We start from the raw sequence: 18,694 nt of genomic DNA, 5'->3' as shown, positions 1-18,694 counted from the left end.
GGATCGCTGGAGCCCAGCAGGTCGAGGCTGCGGTGGCCGGGAGTGGCCACTGCACTCCAGTCTGGGCAACAGGTGAGACTCCAACTCAAATAAATAAATAAATAAATAATTTTTAAAAATAGCCGGGCTCGGTGGCTCAGCGTGTAATCCCACGCCTTTGGGAGGCTGAGGTGAGTGGATCGCCTGGGCCCACGGGTTCGCGACCCGCCTGGGCAGCGAGACCTCATCTCTACAATAAATCAAAAAATCAGCCGGGCATGGTAGCGCATGCCTGTAATTCCAGCTACTTGGAAGGCTGAGGCGGAAGGATCGCCGGAGCCCAGCAGGTCGAGGCTGCGGTGGCCGGGAGCGGCCACTGCACTCCAGTCTGGGCGACTGAGTGAGACTCCGACTCAAAAAAAAAAAAAGAAGGATCACTGGAGCCTAGCACGTTGACGCTGGGTGGCCATGAGTGTGACACTGCACTCCAGCCTGGGCGACAGAGTGGGACTCCAACTCAAAATAAATAAAATTAAAAAATAGGCCAGGCCGGGCGCAGTGGCTCAAGCCTATAATTCTAGCACTATGGGGGGCTGAGGTTAGGTGATTCCCTGAGCCCAGAGGTTCGAGAACAGCCTGGGCAACTTGGCGAGACCTCATCTCTACAATAAATCAAAAAATTAGTGTGGTATCGTGCACCTGTAGTTCTGACTACTTGGAAGGCTGAGGCAGAAGGATCACCAGAGCCCAGCAGATTGGCGCTGGGGTAGCTGTGAGGGTGCCACTGCACTCCAGCTTGGGTGACAGAGTCAGACTCCAACTAAAAAAAAAAAATAGGTCAGGCACAGTGCCATGCCTGTAATTCTAGCGTTTTGAGAGGCTTAGCCTGTAGGATTGCTTGAGTCCAGGAGTTCAAGACCGGCTTGGGCAACATAGTGAAACCTTGTTACTATAAAAAATAAAGAAAATTAGCCAGGCGTGGTGGCATGTGCCTGTAGTTGTAGCTACTGGGGAGACTGAGAAGGGAGGATTGCTTGAGCCCAGAGGTCAAGGCTACAGTGAGCCGGAACTTTGTCACTGCACTCCAGCCTGTGCAACACTGAGATGTTGTCTCAAAAAAAAATTGAGTACCAAAGCATCTTTATGCACGTGCAATAAGATAGCCAGACTCTCTTGACTTGGTGGGGTGACTCACGCCTATAATCATAGCACTTTGGGAGGCTTAGGCAGGAGGATTGCTTGAGTCCAGGAGCTCAAGGTCAGCCTAGACAACATAGCAAGATCTTGTTGCTACAAAAAATGTTTTTAAAAAAGAGGCAGGGCGAGGTGGCTTACACCTGTAATCCTAGCACTTTGGCGGTAGAGGCGAGAGGATTGCCTGAGTCCAGAGGTTCAAGACCAGCCTGGGTAACTTGGTGAGACCTCATTGCTACAGTAAACCAAAAAACTTGGCTAGGTGTGGTAGTGCACGCCTATAGTCCCAGTTACTCAGAAGGCTGAGGTAGAAGGATCGCCTGAGCACAGCAGGTCAAGGCTGTGGTGGCCGTGAGCATGCTACTACTCTCCAGCCTGGGCAACAGTGAGACTCCAACTCAAAAAAAAAAAAATTAAAGTTATAATGGGAACTGTTTCTACCAATAAAAAGAAGTAAAGAAAAATAGGGTATGGCCAGATGGCCTGGCCTGCTGAACACACATTTCCCTGTGTTTGCTGAATATCCTGTGGGCCTAATGGGGCTAGACTTTTTTGTTTTTGTTTTTGTTTGGTAGAGATGAGGTCTCACTATGTTACCTAGGCTGGTCTTGAACTTCTGGGCTCTAACAATCCTCCCGCCTCAGTTTCTCAAAGTGCTGGAATTACAGGTATGAGCCACCGTAGTCAGCCAACTTTTTTTTTTGAGTTGGAGTCTCACTCTGTCACCCAGACTGGAGTGCAGTGGCCGCTCCCGGCCACCACAGCCTCGACCTGCTGGGCTCTGACGATCCTTCTGTCTCAGCCTTCCACGTAGTTGGAACTACAGGCACGTGCTACCATGCCTGGCTATTTGTTTTTTTTTTTTTTATTGTAGAGATGAGATCTCGCCAAGTTGCCCAGGTGTGTCTCGAACCCGCGGGCTCAGTCAATCCACTCACCTCAGCCTCCCAAGGCGCGGTATTACAGGCTGAGCCACCGAGCCCAGCTAACTTTTTTACTTTTGAGAGAATTATTGATGTTAATAGATTTTGTTTTTATTTATTTTTAATTTTTAAAGTTTATTATTATTATTTTGAGTTGGAGTCTCACTCTGTTACCCCGGCTGGAGTGCAGTGGTATGCTCATGGCTACTGCAGCCTCGACCTGCTGGGCTCAGGCAGTCCTTGGGCTTCAGCCTTCTAAGTAGGTGGAACTACAGGTGTGTGCCACCACACCCAGCTAATTTTTAAATTTATTATAGAGGTGAGGTCTCACCAAGTTGCCCAGGCTGATCTTGAATCCCTGAGCTCAGGCAATCCTCTTGCCTCTGCCTCCCAAAGTGCTAGGATTACAGGCATGAGCCACCATGCCCAGCCTATTATTATTATTTTAGAGACAGAGTCTCACTGTCACCCAGGCTGGAGTGCAGGGATGCGATCCTAGCTCACTGTAGCCTGAAGCTCTTAGGATCAAGCAATCCTCCTGTGTCAGCCTCCCCAGTAGCTAGGGCTACAGGCATGAGCCACTGCACCTGGCTGTTTTTAGTTTTTAAATATTGGTAATAAATTCATAATGAAAAACAAACCCTGGCTAGGCTCCGTGGCTCATGCCTATAATCCTAGCCCTTTGGGAGGCTGAGGCAAGAGGATTGCTTGAGCCTAGGAATTTGAGACCACCTGGACAACATAGTGAAACCTCGACTCTACAAAAGTAAATAAAATGACCATGTGTGGTAGCTCATGCCTGTAATCCCAGCACTTTGGGAGGTGGAGGCAAGAGGATTGCCTGAGCACAGGGGTTTGAGACCAACCTGGACAACTTGGTGAGACCTTATCTCTACAATAAATTAAAAAATTAGCCAGGTGTGGTGGCACGTGCCTGTAGTTCCAGCTACTTGGAAGTCTGAGGCAGAAGGATTGCCTGAACCCAGAAGGTCAAAGCTGTGGTGAACCATGATCATGTCCCTTCCCTCCAGCCTGGATGACAGAATAAGACCCCAACAGATAAAATAAAACATAATAAAATCTCCAAAACACTGTAAGCCAAACCAAGCCTGCCTGCCCCTGGATTTGGTTGCTCCCTGCCCCTGGGACTCATCAGGGAGGGGGCACTGGCCCAGCCAGGGCACTCTCTGCCTTGAGGGCTACTCCTGCTGCTAGGCCCAGGGGAAGGCAAACTGTGACAGCTCTCAGGGAGTCTGGCCCGGAGATGTGGGGTCTGTGATCCCAGCTCAAGAAGCCCAAATAGCCAGGCTCGGGGGCTCAGCCTGTAATCCCGCGCCTTTGAGAGGCTGAGGTGAGTGGATTGCCTGAGCCCGCGGGTTTAAGACCCGCCTGGGCAACTTGGTGAGACCTCATCTCTACAATAAATAAAAAAATCAGCCGGGCGTGGTAGCACATGCCTGTAATTCCGGCTACTCGGAAGGCTGAGGTGGACGGATCGCCAGAGCTCAGCAGGATGAGGCTGCGGTGGCTGGGAGCAGCCACTGCACTCCAGTCTGGGCAATGGAGTGAGACTCCAACTCAAAAAAAAAAAAAAAGAAGCCCAAAGACCCCCAGCATGGGGCAGACAGGGAAGTCCACTTCTCCACTGGAGGTCAGGCTGCCCCGGAGGGTCCCAGGTTGTCCGTGGCTGGGGAGAGGAATGGGTCTAGGCGGGTCCCTGGCCATCCAGGAGGAAACGACCCCTTTGGCCTGAGGATGTCACTGACACTTTGGGTGAGTGAGACACCCTTCCTCAGGGTGATAGGAACAAATGACATATCCTTGGGAGACTGGTCAGGGTCACCACCAGCATCCAGGGACTCAGCGGCCATGTCCCGTGAACCCACGGGGGTGCCCGCTGGGCCCCTGGGCAGCACCCCTGACCCTGTGGGAGAGCCTTACCCGGTGGCCTTGCGCTGTGCCGTCCTGTGTTCGGTAAGAGACCTGGGACTTGCCGTTATCCAGGATGCGCCGGGTGACAGGAATGCGGGCCACTTGCTCCCCGCGACCGACAGGGTACTCGGTCTGCTCGAAGGACACCAGCCCACTGGCTGCAAGGAGCCCGGCACCGGTCAGGGGGTGCTGGGCTCAGTCACTTCTCCACTCCTGCTCTTCCTCTGGCCTGGCCCAGAATCCAGGAGTCTACTTGGTACCCTTCACCCCATCGCCCTTGGAGGAGGGTGGAGGAACGGGATGGAAAATTCTTCCCAAAAACTCTGTGGGAGCTGGGACAGTGTCCAACGGACATCCTGGAAGGGTCAGGGCACAGAAAGGAGGCCAGGCAGAGGCAGAACCAAAGACTCAGGGCTGGGGCAGAGCCGGGCAAAAGCCTAAGGCCCATGGGTTCAGGAGCAGGTGAGGAGGGGGATCAGAGCTCTCTGGATGCCAGGAGGTCTGTCATCAGCATCTCAAGTGTTCATGGTGTGATGCTTTGTCAGACCCCGCCTCTAGATAGAGAGGAACCAGGGGCGGGATGGCGCCAGGAAGACCTGTACCCGACAGTGATGCTAACAGAAGCTCCCACTTACTGAGAGCTTACCACTGGGTATTGTACAAAGAGATGTGCAGCCACAGCCTCAGAAGCCTGTTCCCAGTTTACAGATGGAGAAACCAAGGCTTGCGTAAGTTAAATGGCTGGCTCAGGCCACATGGCCGGGTTCTACTTCCGCTCCCTCTGGGGGAACCAGGCAGCCCAGAGTCCCCGTCTGTCCGCCTCTCCCCCCACCCCGACTCACCTTGCTCCTTGATGATGGTGATATTCACCAGGCGGCGGCCGAGGGTGGCGGTACCCACAGGCACGTCGATGGCCTCTACCAGCAGCTGCTTCTCGTCATCGTCCTCGGGCCGGATGAAGAGAGGCACTCGCACGTCAACCAGCTCTACACCCTCCTGGAACTCCACCATGCCCCGGGCGTCTGGGTAGGGGTCAACGGGTGGCCGGACGTGGGTCATGGGGCCACACAGGTGGGAGATGGGAGGGAGCCTGCCCACCTACCCTGGGGCATGGGGCCTGCCCACCTACCCTGGTCTGCAGTAAGGGTGTAGTAGCCTGGGGACACCTTGAGCTCGTGGAAAGACCCCTGTTCCACATGCTTCTCCGTAAGCTTCAGCAGAGCCTGCTTGGCTGAGCGGGGTGCTGTCAGCACCGTGTCCACAATGGTGTGGTCTTGCCTGGATCGGGGAGGGGTTATGTCCTGAGGCCAAGGCCCTGTAGCCTCCTCCCCCTGGAAATATTCGGGGAACAGATCCCAGGATGACACCTGTCAAGCCTGTCCCTCCCCCTCAGGGGCCAGGGGGTGAGGAAGCAGATAGCGCAAGGTCTTCAGAGCCAAGCAGTGCTGCTCGAGGCCCATGCCTGCCCCGACACCTTCACCCTCCACCTCAGTTACCTCACCTCCCGTAGCCTCAGTGTCCCACTCTGTGAAATGGGCTTCCCCACTCCCCTCACCAAGCAGGGCTGGACCACAAAGATGCTAAGGGTGGGGGTGCTGAAACCAGGCTGCCTGGGTCCCAGCCCGGGCTCTAGTTTTCAGCCAGGTAATCTTGGGCAATCACTTAAGTTCTCTGAGCCTCAGATTCCTCATCTTTGAAACCGGAACGGCAGCAGTGTCTGCCTCACAGGCTTGATGAGAGGGTTGGATAAGATAACCACGTATGTAAGGCTCTTGGGAAATGCCTGGCTCATTGCAGGCCTCAAAAATGCTGGTCTAGGCTGGCGCGGTGGCTCACACCTGTCATCCCAACACTCTGGCAGTCCCAGGAGTTGGAGACCAGCCCAGGCAACATAGCAAGGCATCTCTACAAAAAAATCTTTTTAATTGGCCAGGCATTGTGGCATATGCCTATAGTCCTAGCCAATCAGGAGGCTAAGGCAGGAGAATCACTTGAGGCTAGGAGGTCGAGGCTGCAGTAAGCTGTGATAGTGCCACTGTACTCCAGCCTGGGCGACAGAAACCCTGACTCAAAAAAAAAACTGGTCCAAATGATTTTTTTTTTTTTTTGAGTTGGAGTCTCACTCTGTCACTCAGGTTGGAGTGCAAAGGCATGCTTACAGCCACCCCAGCATTGACCTGCTGGGTTCAGGCAATCCTTCTGCCTCAGCCTTCCAAGTAGCTGGAACTACAGACGCACGCTACCATACGCGGCTAATTTTTGATTTATTGTAGAGATGAGGTCTCACCAAGTTGCCCAGGACGGTCTCAAACCCTGGGCTCAGGCAATCCACTAAACTCGCCTCCCAAAGTGCTGGGATGACAGGCTGAGCCACTGAGCCCGGCCCAAATGATTCTTATTAATGGTGATATGCCACGATTGTAGTTGTCTCTGCAACTCTGAGACCCCCTCCTCACTCCCTTGCTCTCTTCCAGGAAGGGCCAGGACTTGGACCAGGGCCTTGGAAAAGAGGTGCATGATTCACTGGCCCCTCTTCTTGGTACCTGACCTGGTGCTCAGAGGCACTCCCAGGGTCAGGGTCTTTGGTCCTGGAGAGGATGAAAGTGTGCACGGAGCTACCCCTGGTACTAGGTAGGGGGCTGTGGCCAGTATGAGGACAGGGACAAGGTTCGTTTGGCTTTGCCTGTTCCTTTTTTTTTTTTTTTTTGAGTTGGAGTCTCACTCTGTCACCCAGGCTGGAGTGCAGGGCATGCTCACGGCCCCCCAGCGTTGACCTTCTGGGCTCCGGCAATCCTTCCACCTCAGCCTTCCAAGTAACTGGAACTACAGATGCGCGCTACCATGCCTGGCTATTTTTTATGTTATTGTAGAGACGAGGTCTGGCCAAGTTGCCCGGGCTGATCTCGAACCCTCAGGCTCAGGCAATCCACTCACCTTGGTCTCCCAAAGTGCTGGGATGACAGGCTGAGCCACTGAGCCCGGCCAAGTTTTGGCTGTTCTAGTCTAGGCTTTCAGTATTTGTTGAAGGTCAGTAAAGAAATGAAGGACGGTCCTCACCCATGACGGACACTTCCGGACGTCCCTTCCCATGGGAGGGGGATGGGGGTGGGGGTAGAGCAGGGACAGATGAGGCAGGTGGCTGGACTGGGGACAGACAGGAAGTAGGAGCTGTCCCACCTGTGTGTCGTCTACTCACTTTTTCCCGGCATTGGGCTGCTGCCTGTGGGGGACAAAGAGGGGACTGTGAACCAGATGGTCCCTGGGATGGAGGTCTGATCTGCAGGGGGGCTTCAGCTCCTGGGATCGGCTGTAGGAGTAACTCCCACCCCCCGCACTCCCAGGGAAACTGTTGTCCAGCTTGGAGCTGGCAGAGCTCAGTGCAGCCAGGCTGTCCCCACCCAAGCTGGGGCACCCCGGAACTCACCGGAACTTGGTCTGCTGGAGCTTGTGTGCACCTGAGATCTGTCTATATACCTCGTTCAGCTGTCAGGCAAGGGAGGGCCGTGAGCTGGACAAGCCCTACAGTGGGGACCCCGGGGAGCCAGGTGGTCTTTCTGCCCACTGGACCTTAGGGTTGGCTGGGGCATGCCCGTGGGGCCATGTCCTGTGGTCCAGGCCCTATAGCCTCCTCCCCTCTGGAAACATTCGGGGGACAGATCCCAGGATGACCACTGCCAGGCTTGTGTCCACAGAAGCCCCTCTCTCCGACCTGGACAAACCTCGATGCTTTCCCCTGACCCCCCGCCTGCCCTCACACCCACACCTGCCACCCGGCCTCATCCTCCTCATCCTTACATTCTCCTCCACCTTCTGGCGCAGCTGGGCGCATTCTCGAGTGTCTGGCTTCAGTAGGTTCTCGGTGCAAAGGCGGGCAAGGCGCAGGGACAGCCCGTAAGGTACTGGGGACAGGTGGGAGGGATGGGTTGTTAGCCCCCTGCAGGACAGGCACTGCAGAGCACCCCTCCAACAGCCCCATTAGGATCAGGGGACAGCTGGCCAGGTGGCATCCTGCAGCCCTGGCATGCCGAGGTCCAAGGCTTGTAGTGCCACCAGGAAAGGGCAAAAGGTGGTCGCGTCCTGTGCTGCACCAGACATCCAGATAAGACAGGAGTGGTGTGATCTCAGATCAGAACAGAGGGTCCCAAGGGCAAAGGCCTGCCCTCACCCAGCTCTGTGGGGTTGGTGCTGGCTGCATGGGTCGCAAAGCCGGGCCGCTGCATGTTGTTGGTGACCTTCCATCGGACCACGTCGTGCTTCTTGAGGTTTCCGCTGCGCAGCATGGGCGTGTCCAGGTGGTCTGAGGCCATCAGGTTTTCCCGAAGCATGTAGTGGTCTTCCTTAAAGCCCACCATGTGACCTGCGGGACAAGGTCCTCAGCACGGGGCCCCTCCCTATACTCACCCAGCCACATTCCATGAGGAAGGACTCCAGGGCCTCCCCCCTCTGCTGTTCCGGGCTTAGGCCCCGCTTCCTTCCACCCCAGCCTAGAGAAAGAGTAGTCAGAGCCCCACCGCCTTTGTGATGCCAGGACCGTACCTCGGTTGCAGCAAGGGAGAAGTGCCAGGCAGGCCTAGGAGGCAAGGTGGGTGGGGGTGAGGCTCGAGACAGCAGTCCTGGCCTAGGTGAGCCCCTCCAGCCACCCGCCCAGGCCAGTGGTCCAGAGGGGTGGCCGTGCCTCCCCAGACCCTAGAATCTCCAGGCCGTGTCAGGGATCTAAGCATGGGCACATGAGCATAGAGAGTGCTGGGGGCAGTCGGCTCCCAAAGTTTGTGCTGTGACCCCTGGTTCTGCAAAGGTTCTGCGGTCAGATTCATTTGGAAAGCACTGAATGCATTTCCCATGCCCCTCTTGCAGGTTTACCATGCATGTGGCTATACCAAAGGCTCTGAGAAGTCCTGCAGAGAAGAAACCTGTTTCTTCTTTTTTTTCCTTTGAGTTGGAGTCTCACTCAGTCGCCCAGGAGTGCAGTAGCACACACACGGCCACCCCAGCGTCAACCTGCTGGACTCCAGCGATCCTTCTGCCTTCCAAGTAGCTGGAACTACAGGCACGTGCTACCACACCCAGCTAAAGAAACCTTTTCTTGCACTTTTTTTTTTTGGTAATAAGATGGGGTCTCACTATATTGCCCAGGCTGGTCTTGAACTCCTGATCTCAAGTGATCCTCCCACCTTGGCCCCCTGAGTAGCTGGGACTACAGCCACATGCCACCATGCTGGCTCAAACCTATTTCATCACAGAACTCCTTTTCCATGTAACTCACACTAATATCCCACAACACTAGGGGTCACTACGGAGTGTGACATTCTGGGCCGTGCCACCCCTCACGCTTTCTCTTGACTCAGCTCCTGGCGGGCAGGGCCCTTCCTTCCCTGTTGTGGCTCCCACACCCTCTGCACGTGGCTGACCTTAGGGCAGGTGCTCCCGGGAATCTGGCTGCTGATGGTAGGCAAAGGGCAGGACGAAGGCCTTGGGGTGGGCACTACAGCTGGGGCAGATTTGGTTCACCCTGCCTCCACACTTACGAGAACCTCATATATCCTGTCTGTCTCTCTGAGCCTCAGCTTCTCCATCTGTCATGGGGGATAGTGACCCTGCCCACTGACCTCATGGAGTGACCGGGAGGAAAGAAATGAGGTCACGTGGACGCACACTGTTGTAACAACACAAAGAGTGACACCAACTGAGCAAAAGGCTGAAGCCAACAGCAGGACTGTGCCGGGAGCTGGGGCTCCAGGGACCCCTCGGGGTTGGGGTAGCATAGGCCTCACGTCATTACTGTCACTTGGGAGGCTGGACGCGGGGGCTCAGGGCTGGGGCAGTGGGGGTCTTCAGGAGCCAGGTTCAGAAGGGGTAGGAACTGGTCAAGGTACAACATGGTGCTTCCTATGGGTCAGTCTCTTCTGAGAACTCGACGGATTTAGGCTTCATCACCACTTTCTGAGGTAGGTCCAATTATTTCCATGTTACAGATAAGGACACTGAGACATGGAGAGATTAAGTAACTTGCCTCAGGTCACACAGCTGGGACCAGAATCTAGACAGTCGGACTCCATGGGCTGAAGCTTCTGGGTAGGAAGCTGCAGAGAGGGACCCTGGGTGGGCTGTGGGGGGAGCAGGGTGGGGACCCTGCTGGGGGATGAGAACCCTAGGTGGGATCCTAGGGGGTGGGAATCTGGTGAGGCTGCAGGCCCTGGGGAGGACGCTGGGCAGTAGGGACCCTGGGGAGGACTCTGGGGGTAGAGGGACCCTAGGGAGGATCCCGGCGGGGGGTTAGGGACTTTAGGGAGGACCTGGTGAGGGTGAGGAAGCTGGGGCTCACCTTGCAGCAGGCACAGTACTTCCAGCAAAGCAGCAGCAGCAGGGCCAGGAGCGGCAACAGGAAGAGGAGGAGAGGGATGAGCCACCAGAAGGAGCTGGGAGGGCAGTCTGAGGCGAGAGAGGAGGAGGAGGGAGGTAGTGCCCATTCCCACCCTGAGCTCTGACTCCCTCCCCACCCCACGCTCGGCCCGCCGGCTCACCCTTCTTCTTGTGCACCAGGACGGTGCTGTTGGGCCCAGGGGTGCCATCGCCCTCCACGGTGTAGCTGTAGGTGCAGTCGTCATCCTCATCCCGGAAGGAGCAGTACTCCACCACCTCCTCCCCTGCACCCACAGCCAGTCAGCGGGGCACCCTGACCCCGTCCCTCCACTCGGGAGCACCCCCAGACCCCCCTACTCTGGGCCCACTCTGCCCATGGCAGGGCCTGAGGCACCTCCCTGAGGAAGAGCATAAGGCCCTGGCAGGTTGCGTCCTCCTGTGGCACAGGGATGGGGTGATGCGGCTGGCCCCAGAGCATGGAAGCCTGCAAATCTGTCTCCTCCACTCCCTCGACCTGGGCATCACCCAGGAGCTTGGTGTCTAGAAAACGCATCTGACCTAGAGGGCAGCCCGCATAGCCCGTAGCCCAACCATGTGCCCCTGCTGTGTTCACGTTCCTGCCCAAGCCAGGTGCTTCCTCCCCAGACTCTGTCCCCCTCCCTAGCTCTGCCCCCTGGCCAGACTGTGCCCCTGCCTGGGTTCTGTGCCTCTTGCCTAGACTTTTTACCCTTTTCCTGGATTCAGTGTCCCCTGTCTGGATTCTGTAGAAGCCCTCTCTAGACTCTGGAACCCCCATCTAGACTGTGTGACCTCAACTCAGACTGCAAGCCCTGTGACCAGATAAGTGACACCTCTGTCCTGTGGGGTGCCCCCCACGGAGGCTCTCAGAACCTCGGCCCCAGGACCCGCCCCCTACCTTTCTTAAGCTCGTCCACCATCTTGACCTTGAAGCTGCACTCTTCACACGTGTGCCCCTTCTTCTCCCCAGTGCCCCAAGCCTGGCACTGCACGCAGGAGCGCAGGTCTTCACAGAGGCCCAGACGGATCTGGGTGGGGAGAAGAGGGCGGATGGACACTGTGCAGGGTGGGCCTCAGCCAGGCCCCACTTCCCCAGCGCCCAACCTCAGCCCCTCCTGTCCACTCTGCCCTGTGCCCAGGATTCCCAGGCCACACCCCAGCGATCCTGGCCTCACCGCTGAGTAGTTGATCTCGCAGACGGTGTCCGTGTACAGCGACTGCTGGTTACAGTGGCAGCGGCCACACTCACAATGGCCACGCCCATTACAGACGCCCTGGGGTAGGAAGGGTCACCAGTGAGCCAGCTGTGCCCCATCCCTGGCTGCTTCCCTCCCTTCTCTTCATGGGGTTTTCCCTTGAGAGGGTGGGTGGCCCTGCCTGGGGCCCCGTCTATTGTCCCACACTGCCTGTCATGCCCAGGCCTACCCCGTTGCTGTCGATGCAGGTGGCATTGCTGAGTGGACAGTCACAGCTCGGGCCTGTCCAACCAGGCTCACACACACACTGGCCCAAGGAACAGCGTCCTCGGTCTGCAGAGAGGGGCAGGGAAGGGAGAGGAAAGCCACATTTGTGCCTGCAGGCTAGGCTGCCCTCCTGCCAGGGAGGACCTATGGGAACCGAGTAGTGGGAGCCAGGATGTCTCCATCCAGGGGCCGAAATCATCACTTCCTCGCTTTACTGGAATCTCCTTCCTTCCATTGCTCCCTCACCAGCCCACCTTCTAAATTCCACTCTGCGGCCAGAATGATCATCCCAGAACAAATCCAGTCACATGGCTCCCCTGTTCAAGAACCTCTAATGCAGGCCCAGGACAGCTAGTAATGCGGCCCCGCAGACCTTTTAACATCATATGCTTTTCAGCGTTTATTTTCTTTATGACCCCATGTGTAGTTCCATTTTTGAAGTTCACAGTCACTCCTTATTCATGACATTGCTTTTTGGCAGCACATACATTTGTGAGCAGCTGTTTTCTTTCTTTTTTTTTTTTTAAAGCAGGATTTATTGAGAGGACAGAAAAACTCCCATAGTAGGAGGGGACCTGAAGGGGTTGCCCAAGCAGCTGTTTTCAATTATTAAGTACACAAAGAGAAAAATTCAAACAAACATTTCTAACAAGCACCTTGAGAACTCACTAAGAATTGCAATCACTTCCACTGAACCAGACATTGATAGATTAGTTTTTTTTTTGAGTTGGAGTCTCACTCTATCACCCAGACTGGAGTGCAGTGGCACGTTCCCGGCCACCGCAGCCTCGACCTGCTGGGCTCTGGCGATCCTTCCGCCTCAGCCTTCCAAGTAGCTGGAACTACAGGCACGTGCTACCACACCCGGCTAATTTTTTGATTTATTATAGAGATGAGGTTTCACCAAGTTGCCCAAGTGGGTCTCGAACCCACGGGCTCAGGCAATCCACTCACTTCAGCCTCCCAAGGTGCGGGATTACAGGCTAAGCCACCGAGCCTGGCTGATAGATTAGTTTTACAAAAACAAACTCAAATTTCCCACTAGTTTTATATTGTTCTCATTTTTGTAAACTTTATACCAAAAATATAAAAATTAAAGAAGTCTTATTATGTAAACACACTAACTATGTTATATAATTTATGTGTGGCCCAAAACAATTCCTCTTTACTCGATACAGCCAAAAGGTTGGGCACCCCTGCTCTAATGGGTCCTGGCCAATGTAATACGGTAAGAAAAAGAAATAAAATACATAAGTTTTGGAAAGTAAGAAATAAAACTGTCATTATTTGCGAGTATCAGGCACATGACAAAAAACATCCAGAAGAATCTACAGATAAATTATTAGATTTCATAAGTGAGTTAAGCAAGGTGGCTGGATACAAGGTTAACACACAAACAGAAAATTAAATGAAAACCTCAAGTGACTCCCTTTTGTCCAAAGGATCAAGTCCCACCCTGGACTAGAGCCCAAGCCTCTTGTACTCTGGCTCTGTCGCATTCCCTAGAGGCATGTCCTCCCTTCCTTTCTCACACCTCCACCTGTGCCAAATGTCTGTCTTTCTCCAGTGGTGTTTGGTTCTCCCTTCTCTGAGCATACTCTGGGATGCACAGTTGAAGGGAAGACATGGTGAATGAAAGCAAGAATGGAGGAAAGAATAGAAAAGCAGGTCTCGACCTCCAGTGGCAAGTATACAATAGGGGCTTAATAAGTATTTGATAAGTGGTTTTCATTTGTCATCCTCCATTCAACTACTGATCCTTCCATGGGCCCCCTTGTCTGAATTCTGTGACTCTGTCCAGCTCTGGTGGGCCTGGCTAGACGATGTGCTCATGACCTGGGCCTGATCAGGCCCCATGCGAATACAGAGGAAGCATAACTCCAGGCCACTAGAAATGGAGTGTCTTCTTAGCTAGGCATGGTGGCTCACACCTGTAATCCCAGCACTTTGGGAAGCCAAAGCAAGAGGATTGCTTGGACCAGGAGTTTCATACCAGCCTAGGCAGCACAGTGGGATCTTGTCTCTTCAAAAAATCAAAAACTTTTCCAGGCATGGTGGGACACGTCTATAGCCCCAGGTACTTGGGAGGCTGAGACAGAAGAATCACCTGAGCCCAGGAGGTTGAGGCTGTGGTCATGACTGTGCCACTACACTCCAGTCTGGGCAACAAAGTGAGACCTTGACTCAAAAAACAAAACAAAGCTGGGCTCGGTGGCTCAGCCTGTAATCCCGTGCCTTTGGGAGGCCGAGGTGTGTGAATTGCCTGAGCCCGCGGGTTCGAGACCCGCCTGGGCAACGAGACCTCATCTCTACAGTAAATCAAAAAATCAGCTGGGCATGGTAGCGCATGCCTGTAATTCCGGCTACTTGGAAGGCTGAGGCGGAAGGATCGCCGGAGCCCAGCAGGTTGAGGTTGGAGCAAGTAGCGACTGTGCCACTACACTCCAGTCTGGGCAACAGAGTGAGACCCCGACTCAAAAAACAAAACAAAACAAAATAACATCTTTGGAGAGAGCAAAGATCGCCATGTCATATGCCTGCCAACCATAATTGGGTGGCACCCACCCTAATGAGATGGAGTTGAAATGAGATGGGGCATGGAGAAAGGGGTCAGACACAAACACAGATTGCCGGAGAGAACCTCAGGGGAGCCAGGGAAATGCTGAGCCCACAGAGACCCTGGGTATCGATGTTACAGATAAGGGACGTGAGGTCCAGGTTGGGGCAGGACTTGAGAGAGACACTCAGGGTGCCCAGGGTGCCCAGGGCCGGGCCTGAACCTGGGTATTCCGACTCCAGGCCTGGTTCTCCCAACCTGGGTCCTGAAGGGAGGGTCCCCTTGCTGCCCACCACCCACACCCTCAGCCCTGGCCATGGCAGCTGAGCTCACCGTTGCAGAGGAAGCCTGAGGTGCGGGGACACTGGAAGTTGTCATACTCGCAGAACTGACCCTCATAGCGCCCTTCACCATAGCATACACAGTGCCCGCACTGGCACTCCCCGTGGCCTGAGCATGGCTTGTCCTCGTCCTCCCGCAGGCAGGGCTGCATGTCACTCAGCGAGCCGGTGGAGCAGTTGCAGGTCTTGCCGCTCCTGAGGGAGACAGCGGTCACTTCTCCGCAGTCAGGGGGGCAAGGCTGGGGCTTTTACTGTCCCATTTGACAGATAAGGAAACTGAGGCTCTGAGAGGGCCAAGGCAGGCCCCCCCGCCCCCCCCCCCCCCCCCCCATTGTCCCTTCCTCGCTGCTCTCTGCCTCAAGTTATGACAGACTTGTCTGGTATCCTGGGGGCTAAAAGCTTTTCTACCGTCACTTATGAGCTCTCTTCCGATGAGGCAATACAGCATATGGCTCAGAACACTAAAGGTATGGGGTGAAAAGGAAATCTCCCTCCTGTGCCTGTCCCCCAATGCCAAGCGCCCACCCTGACAGCCACCTCATCTCAATTCTTGTCTTTCGAGAGATGGTCCCTACATCTCTGTACTTCAAAGTGCTCAGAACTGGATTCACCCATCGACTAGGTGTGTCCTTCTCCCAGCCCTTCCTGTGATCCCCACAGGTGCCTCCAGGGTCAGGCTACTGCAGGGGCCCAGCACCCTCGAGGCAGCTGCTGGCATCCTGGGTGTCAGACTCCCCTTCCCCACTCACCAGCCCTCGCTGCACACACAGTGTCCACAGGAGAAGTCTCCATTGAAGTTGCAGTGAGCTGACTGCACCTCTTTTTGCTGCAATGAGACCGTGGAGGGGTGTGAAGGGGGAGGAGCGCCAGGGCCACTGACACTCCTGCGGCCCTCTGTGCCTCAAGACACCCCACGAGGGAGATGAGGCTACAAGAGGCTCCTCTTCATTACTCAGGGCCCCAGGGTGCTCAGCCTGTGGGGCCCCGGGGTCCCTCACGCCTGTGGGGCCGCATCGTACCAGCTCGCAGGTGCACACATCACAGATGATGCCCACGTCCATCTTGAGGCCATCAGAGAAGGAAGGTTTCAGGTGGATGCTGCCCTTCTGATCTGCCTCTGGCAGCTGGCACACATGTGTCCCGTCTACGTCCTCGATGGCCCGCAGCTGTACCTGGTACGTGCCCTGCAGAACCTGAGGTCAGCCAAGGCAGGCCCCGCCCCAAAGACCTGGGGCCACTTGTCCATCAAACTTCTGGGATGTGCCTGGATCCCTGACACCTAGTTCCTGCTCACTCTTCCAGGCACTGTCATAATAACAGTGACCAGCGCCTCCTTGGGTTCTGTGACATTAGCCCATCTGTTCGCTTTAGCGACCCTCTGAGCTTGATTCTGTTATTTATTTATTTATTTTTGAGTTGGAGTCTCATTCTGTCGCCCAGACTGGAGTACAGTGGCCACTCCCGGCCACCGCAGCCTCGACCTGCTGGGCTCCGGCGATCCTTCCACCTCAGCCTTCCAAGTAGCCGGAACTACCGGCACGCTGCCACGCCTGGCTAATTTTTTGATTTATTGTAGAGATGAGGTCTCGCCAACTTGCCCAGGTGGGTCTCGAACCTGCGGGCTCAGGCAATTCACTCACCTTGGCCTCCCAAGGCGCGGGATTACAGGCTGAGCCACCGAGCCTGGCCAATTTTTTAATTAATTAATTTTTTGAGGTGGTCTCACTCTGTTACCCAGGCTGAAGTACAGTGGCATGCTCATGGCCACCGAAGCCTTGACCTGCTGGGCTCAGGCGATCCTTCCGCCTCAGCCTTCCAAGTAGCTGGAACTACAGGTGCGCGCTACCACACCTGGCTTATTTTTTTATTTATTGTAGAGACGAGGTCTCACCAAGTTGCCCAGGCTGGTCTCGAACCCCTGGCCTCAAGCAATCCTCTCGCCTCAGTCTCCCAAAGTGCTGGGAATTGTAGGCTGAACCATTGTGCCTGGTCGATGCTGATATTAATCCCACTTCGTGGACAAGGATACATATCAGCCAAGGAACACGCCACACTCATCCAAGTGACTGACCCAGGGGATTTGAACCCAGGCTTGCCTGACTCCAGGTGCCATGCTCGTGACTACTGTTTGAGATGATTCCATCCCTCCCAGGTGCTGTGCCAGTGCCCCTGCCCCACTGCTCCCACTGCCCCTGCAGAGGCATACCACTTCCCCCCGTCGGATGTGGAAGGACCCAGTCTTCGTCTTTTGGAACATCTTGGAGGTGATTTCTGTCCGCAGGCCTCGGGGGCTGTCCAGGGCCCGGATGTCCAAGTTGGAGCGAATGCGCTGAGGGAGGACAGGCGATCAGGGGTCTGGGAGGGAGCCTGGGTTCACCAGCTCCAGCCTGGCCTGGCTGCGCTCCACCCTCACCTCCGTGGGGGCCCGCCTGGTGTCAGGGGATCGCAGTGGCAGTGTCCCACGTGAGCACCTCAGGGCCCTAGGGACAGCCAGAGACCACCCCCCACTGGCCTATCCCAGACTCACTTCTCAGCCAAGACCTGAGACACCCACTGCCCACCCTGCCCCCTCCTGCCCTGAAGGGCTCAGGCTGGAGCCCGCACTGCCCTCACATTGAAGGCCTCTTCCAGCAGCTCCACGATGTTGGACGAGTCCTCCTGCAGCACCCCCAGCGACGAGACGGGGAAATACGTGTGAAGCTTCTGCACGAGAGAATGCCGGGCCTCAGGCTAACCATTTGTGGAATTCCAGCAGCAGTTCTGGAATGACCCCCGCTTCGCAGATGGGAAAACCAAGGCCTGGAATCTGCGGTTATGTAGCAGAGCCTGCCTTCTTTTTTGGGGGTTGGTGTCTCACTCCGTCGCCCAGACTGGAGGGCAGTAGCACACTCATGGCCACCCCAGCCTTGACCTGCTGGGCTCTGGCGATCCTTCCTCCTCAGCCTTCCAAGTAGCCGGAACTACAGGTGTGCGCTACCACGCCCGGCTAATTTTTTATTTATTGTAGAGATGAGGTCTTGCCAAGTTGCCCAGGTGGATCTCAAACCCCACGGGCTCAGGCAATCCACTCACCTTGGCCTCCCAAAGTGCTGGGATTACAGGCTGAGCCACCGAGCCCAACCCAGAGCCTGTCTTGTCTCCCACCTGTTGGGAGTCAGAGTGGGAAATGGGCATATGACCTACCCTTCCTACAGGGCCCACTCTCAGGGGCCCCAAAGGCTTTGGGAAGGAAAGGAGAGAGCAGGGGAGGATGGAAGAAAGGCATGATGGGAAGTTTCATGGACCCCCTGCCCTGGCCCCTTCTCGCCCCCAGAGCCCGGCTCCGCACCTCGTAGTAGCTGTAGGAGTAGTTGGTAACCGCGAAGATGGGGATAATGTTGTGCTTGGCGAGCAGGCGCACCAGGGTGGGCACCGACGGGTAGTCCTGTGTCCTGTACTGGGTGTAGGTTCCTGTGGTATCCAGGTGGCATCTCTCGTCGTTGCGGTTCATGATGCCGGCCAGCACATTGGCGCCATCAGCTTCGTAATGGAAGGCTGACTCAGTGGAGAAGACCAGCAGGTGGGTGCTGTCAGGGCGCCAGCCGATGGCGGACTGGGGAAGACAAGGAGGTCACATGCATCTGAGTCAGGCAGGACAGCAAATGCAGGTCGCTATGTGGGACTTGGCTTAAGCCCCAGGATTAACAGCACGCGTCGTCATAAAAGACGCATGTGGCTGGGCTCGGTGGCTCAGCCTGTAATCTCAGCACTTTGGGAGGCCGAGGCGAGTGGACTGCTGAGCCCGCGGGTTCGAGACCAGCCCAGGCAACTTGGCGAGGCCTCGTCTCTACAATAAAATAAAAAGTAGCCAGGCGTGGCAGCACACGCCTGTAGTTCCAGCTACTTGGAAGGCTGAGGCGGAAGGATCGCCGGAGCCCAGCAGGTCAA

The 18,694-nt window shown here is 55.6% G+C and overlaps 1 protein-coding gene across 1 annotated transcript in view; it reads right to left on the bottom strand.

The window, feature by feature from the left end:
- Positions 1–18,694, bottom strand: part of ITGB4 (integrin subunit beta 4) — a 31,519-nt gene that overhangs the window by 6,716 nt on the left and 6,109 nt on the right. Inside the window, exons 7-25 of the mRNA XM_021709268.1 lie at positions 18,096–18,359; positions 17,381–17,470; positions 16,974–17,096; positions 15,787–15,951; positions 15,517–15,593; positions 14,760–14,962; positions 11,832–11,935; positions 11,582–11,680; positions 11,305–11,434; positions 10,550–10,672; positions 10,351–10,457; positions 8,565–8,598; positions 8,194–8,385; positions 7,824–7,927; positions 7,453–7,511; positions 7,225–7,248; positions 5,158–5,306; positions 4,871–5,050; positions 4,038–4,186 (exon numbers count right to left, since the gene is read on the bottom strand). Coding sequence (XP_021564943.1) covers positions 4,038–4,186; positions 4,871–5,050; positions 5,158–5,306; positions 7,225–7,248; positions 7,453–7,511; positions 7,824–7,927; positions 8,194–8,385; positions 8,565–8,598; positions 10,351–10,457; positions 10,550–10,672; positions 11,305–11,434; positions 11,582–11,680; positions 11,832–11,935; positions 14,760–14,962; positions 15,517–15,593; positions 15,787–15,951; positions 16,974–17,096; positions 17,381–17,470; positions 18,096–18,359 — 2,376 coding nt within the window. The remainder of the gene's footprint in view (positions 1–4,037; positions 4,187–4,870; positions 5,051–5,157; positions 5,307–7,224; positions 7,249–7,452; positions 7,512–7,823; positions 7,928–8,193; positions 8,386–8,564; positions 8,599–10,350; positions 10,458–10,549; positions 10,673–11,304; positions 11,435–11,581; positions 11,681–11,831; positions 11,936–14,759; positions 14,963–15,516; positions 15,594–15,786; positions 15,952–16,973; positions 17,097–17,380; positions 17,471–18,095; positions 18,360–18,694) is intronic.

This window comes from Carlito syrichta, unplaced genomic scaffold, assembly GCF_000164805.1.
Source record: "Carlito syrichta isolate Samal-C Ts95f unplaced genomic scaffold, Tarsius_syrichta-2.0.1 Scaffold170021, whole genome shotgun sequence".
Taxonomy (NCBI): domain Eukaryota; kingdom Metazoa; phylum Chordata; class Mammalia; order Primates; family Tarsiidae; genus Carlito; species Carlito syrichta.
The sequence above is the reverse complement of the archived record's forward strand: the minus strand, read 5'-3'. Positions and strand labels throughout refer to the sequence as shown.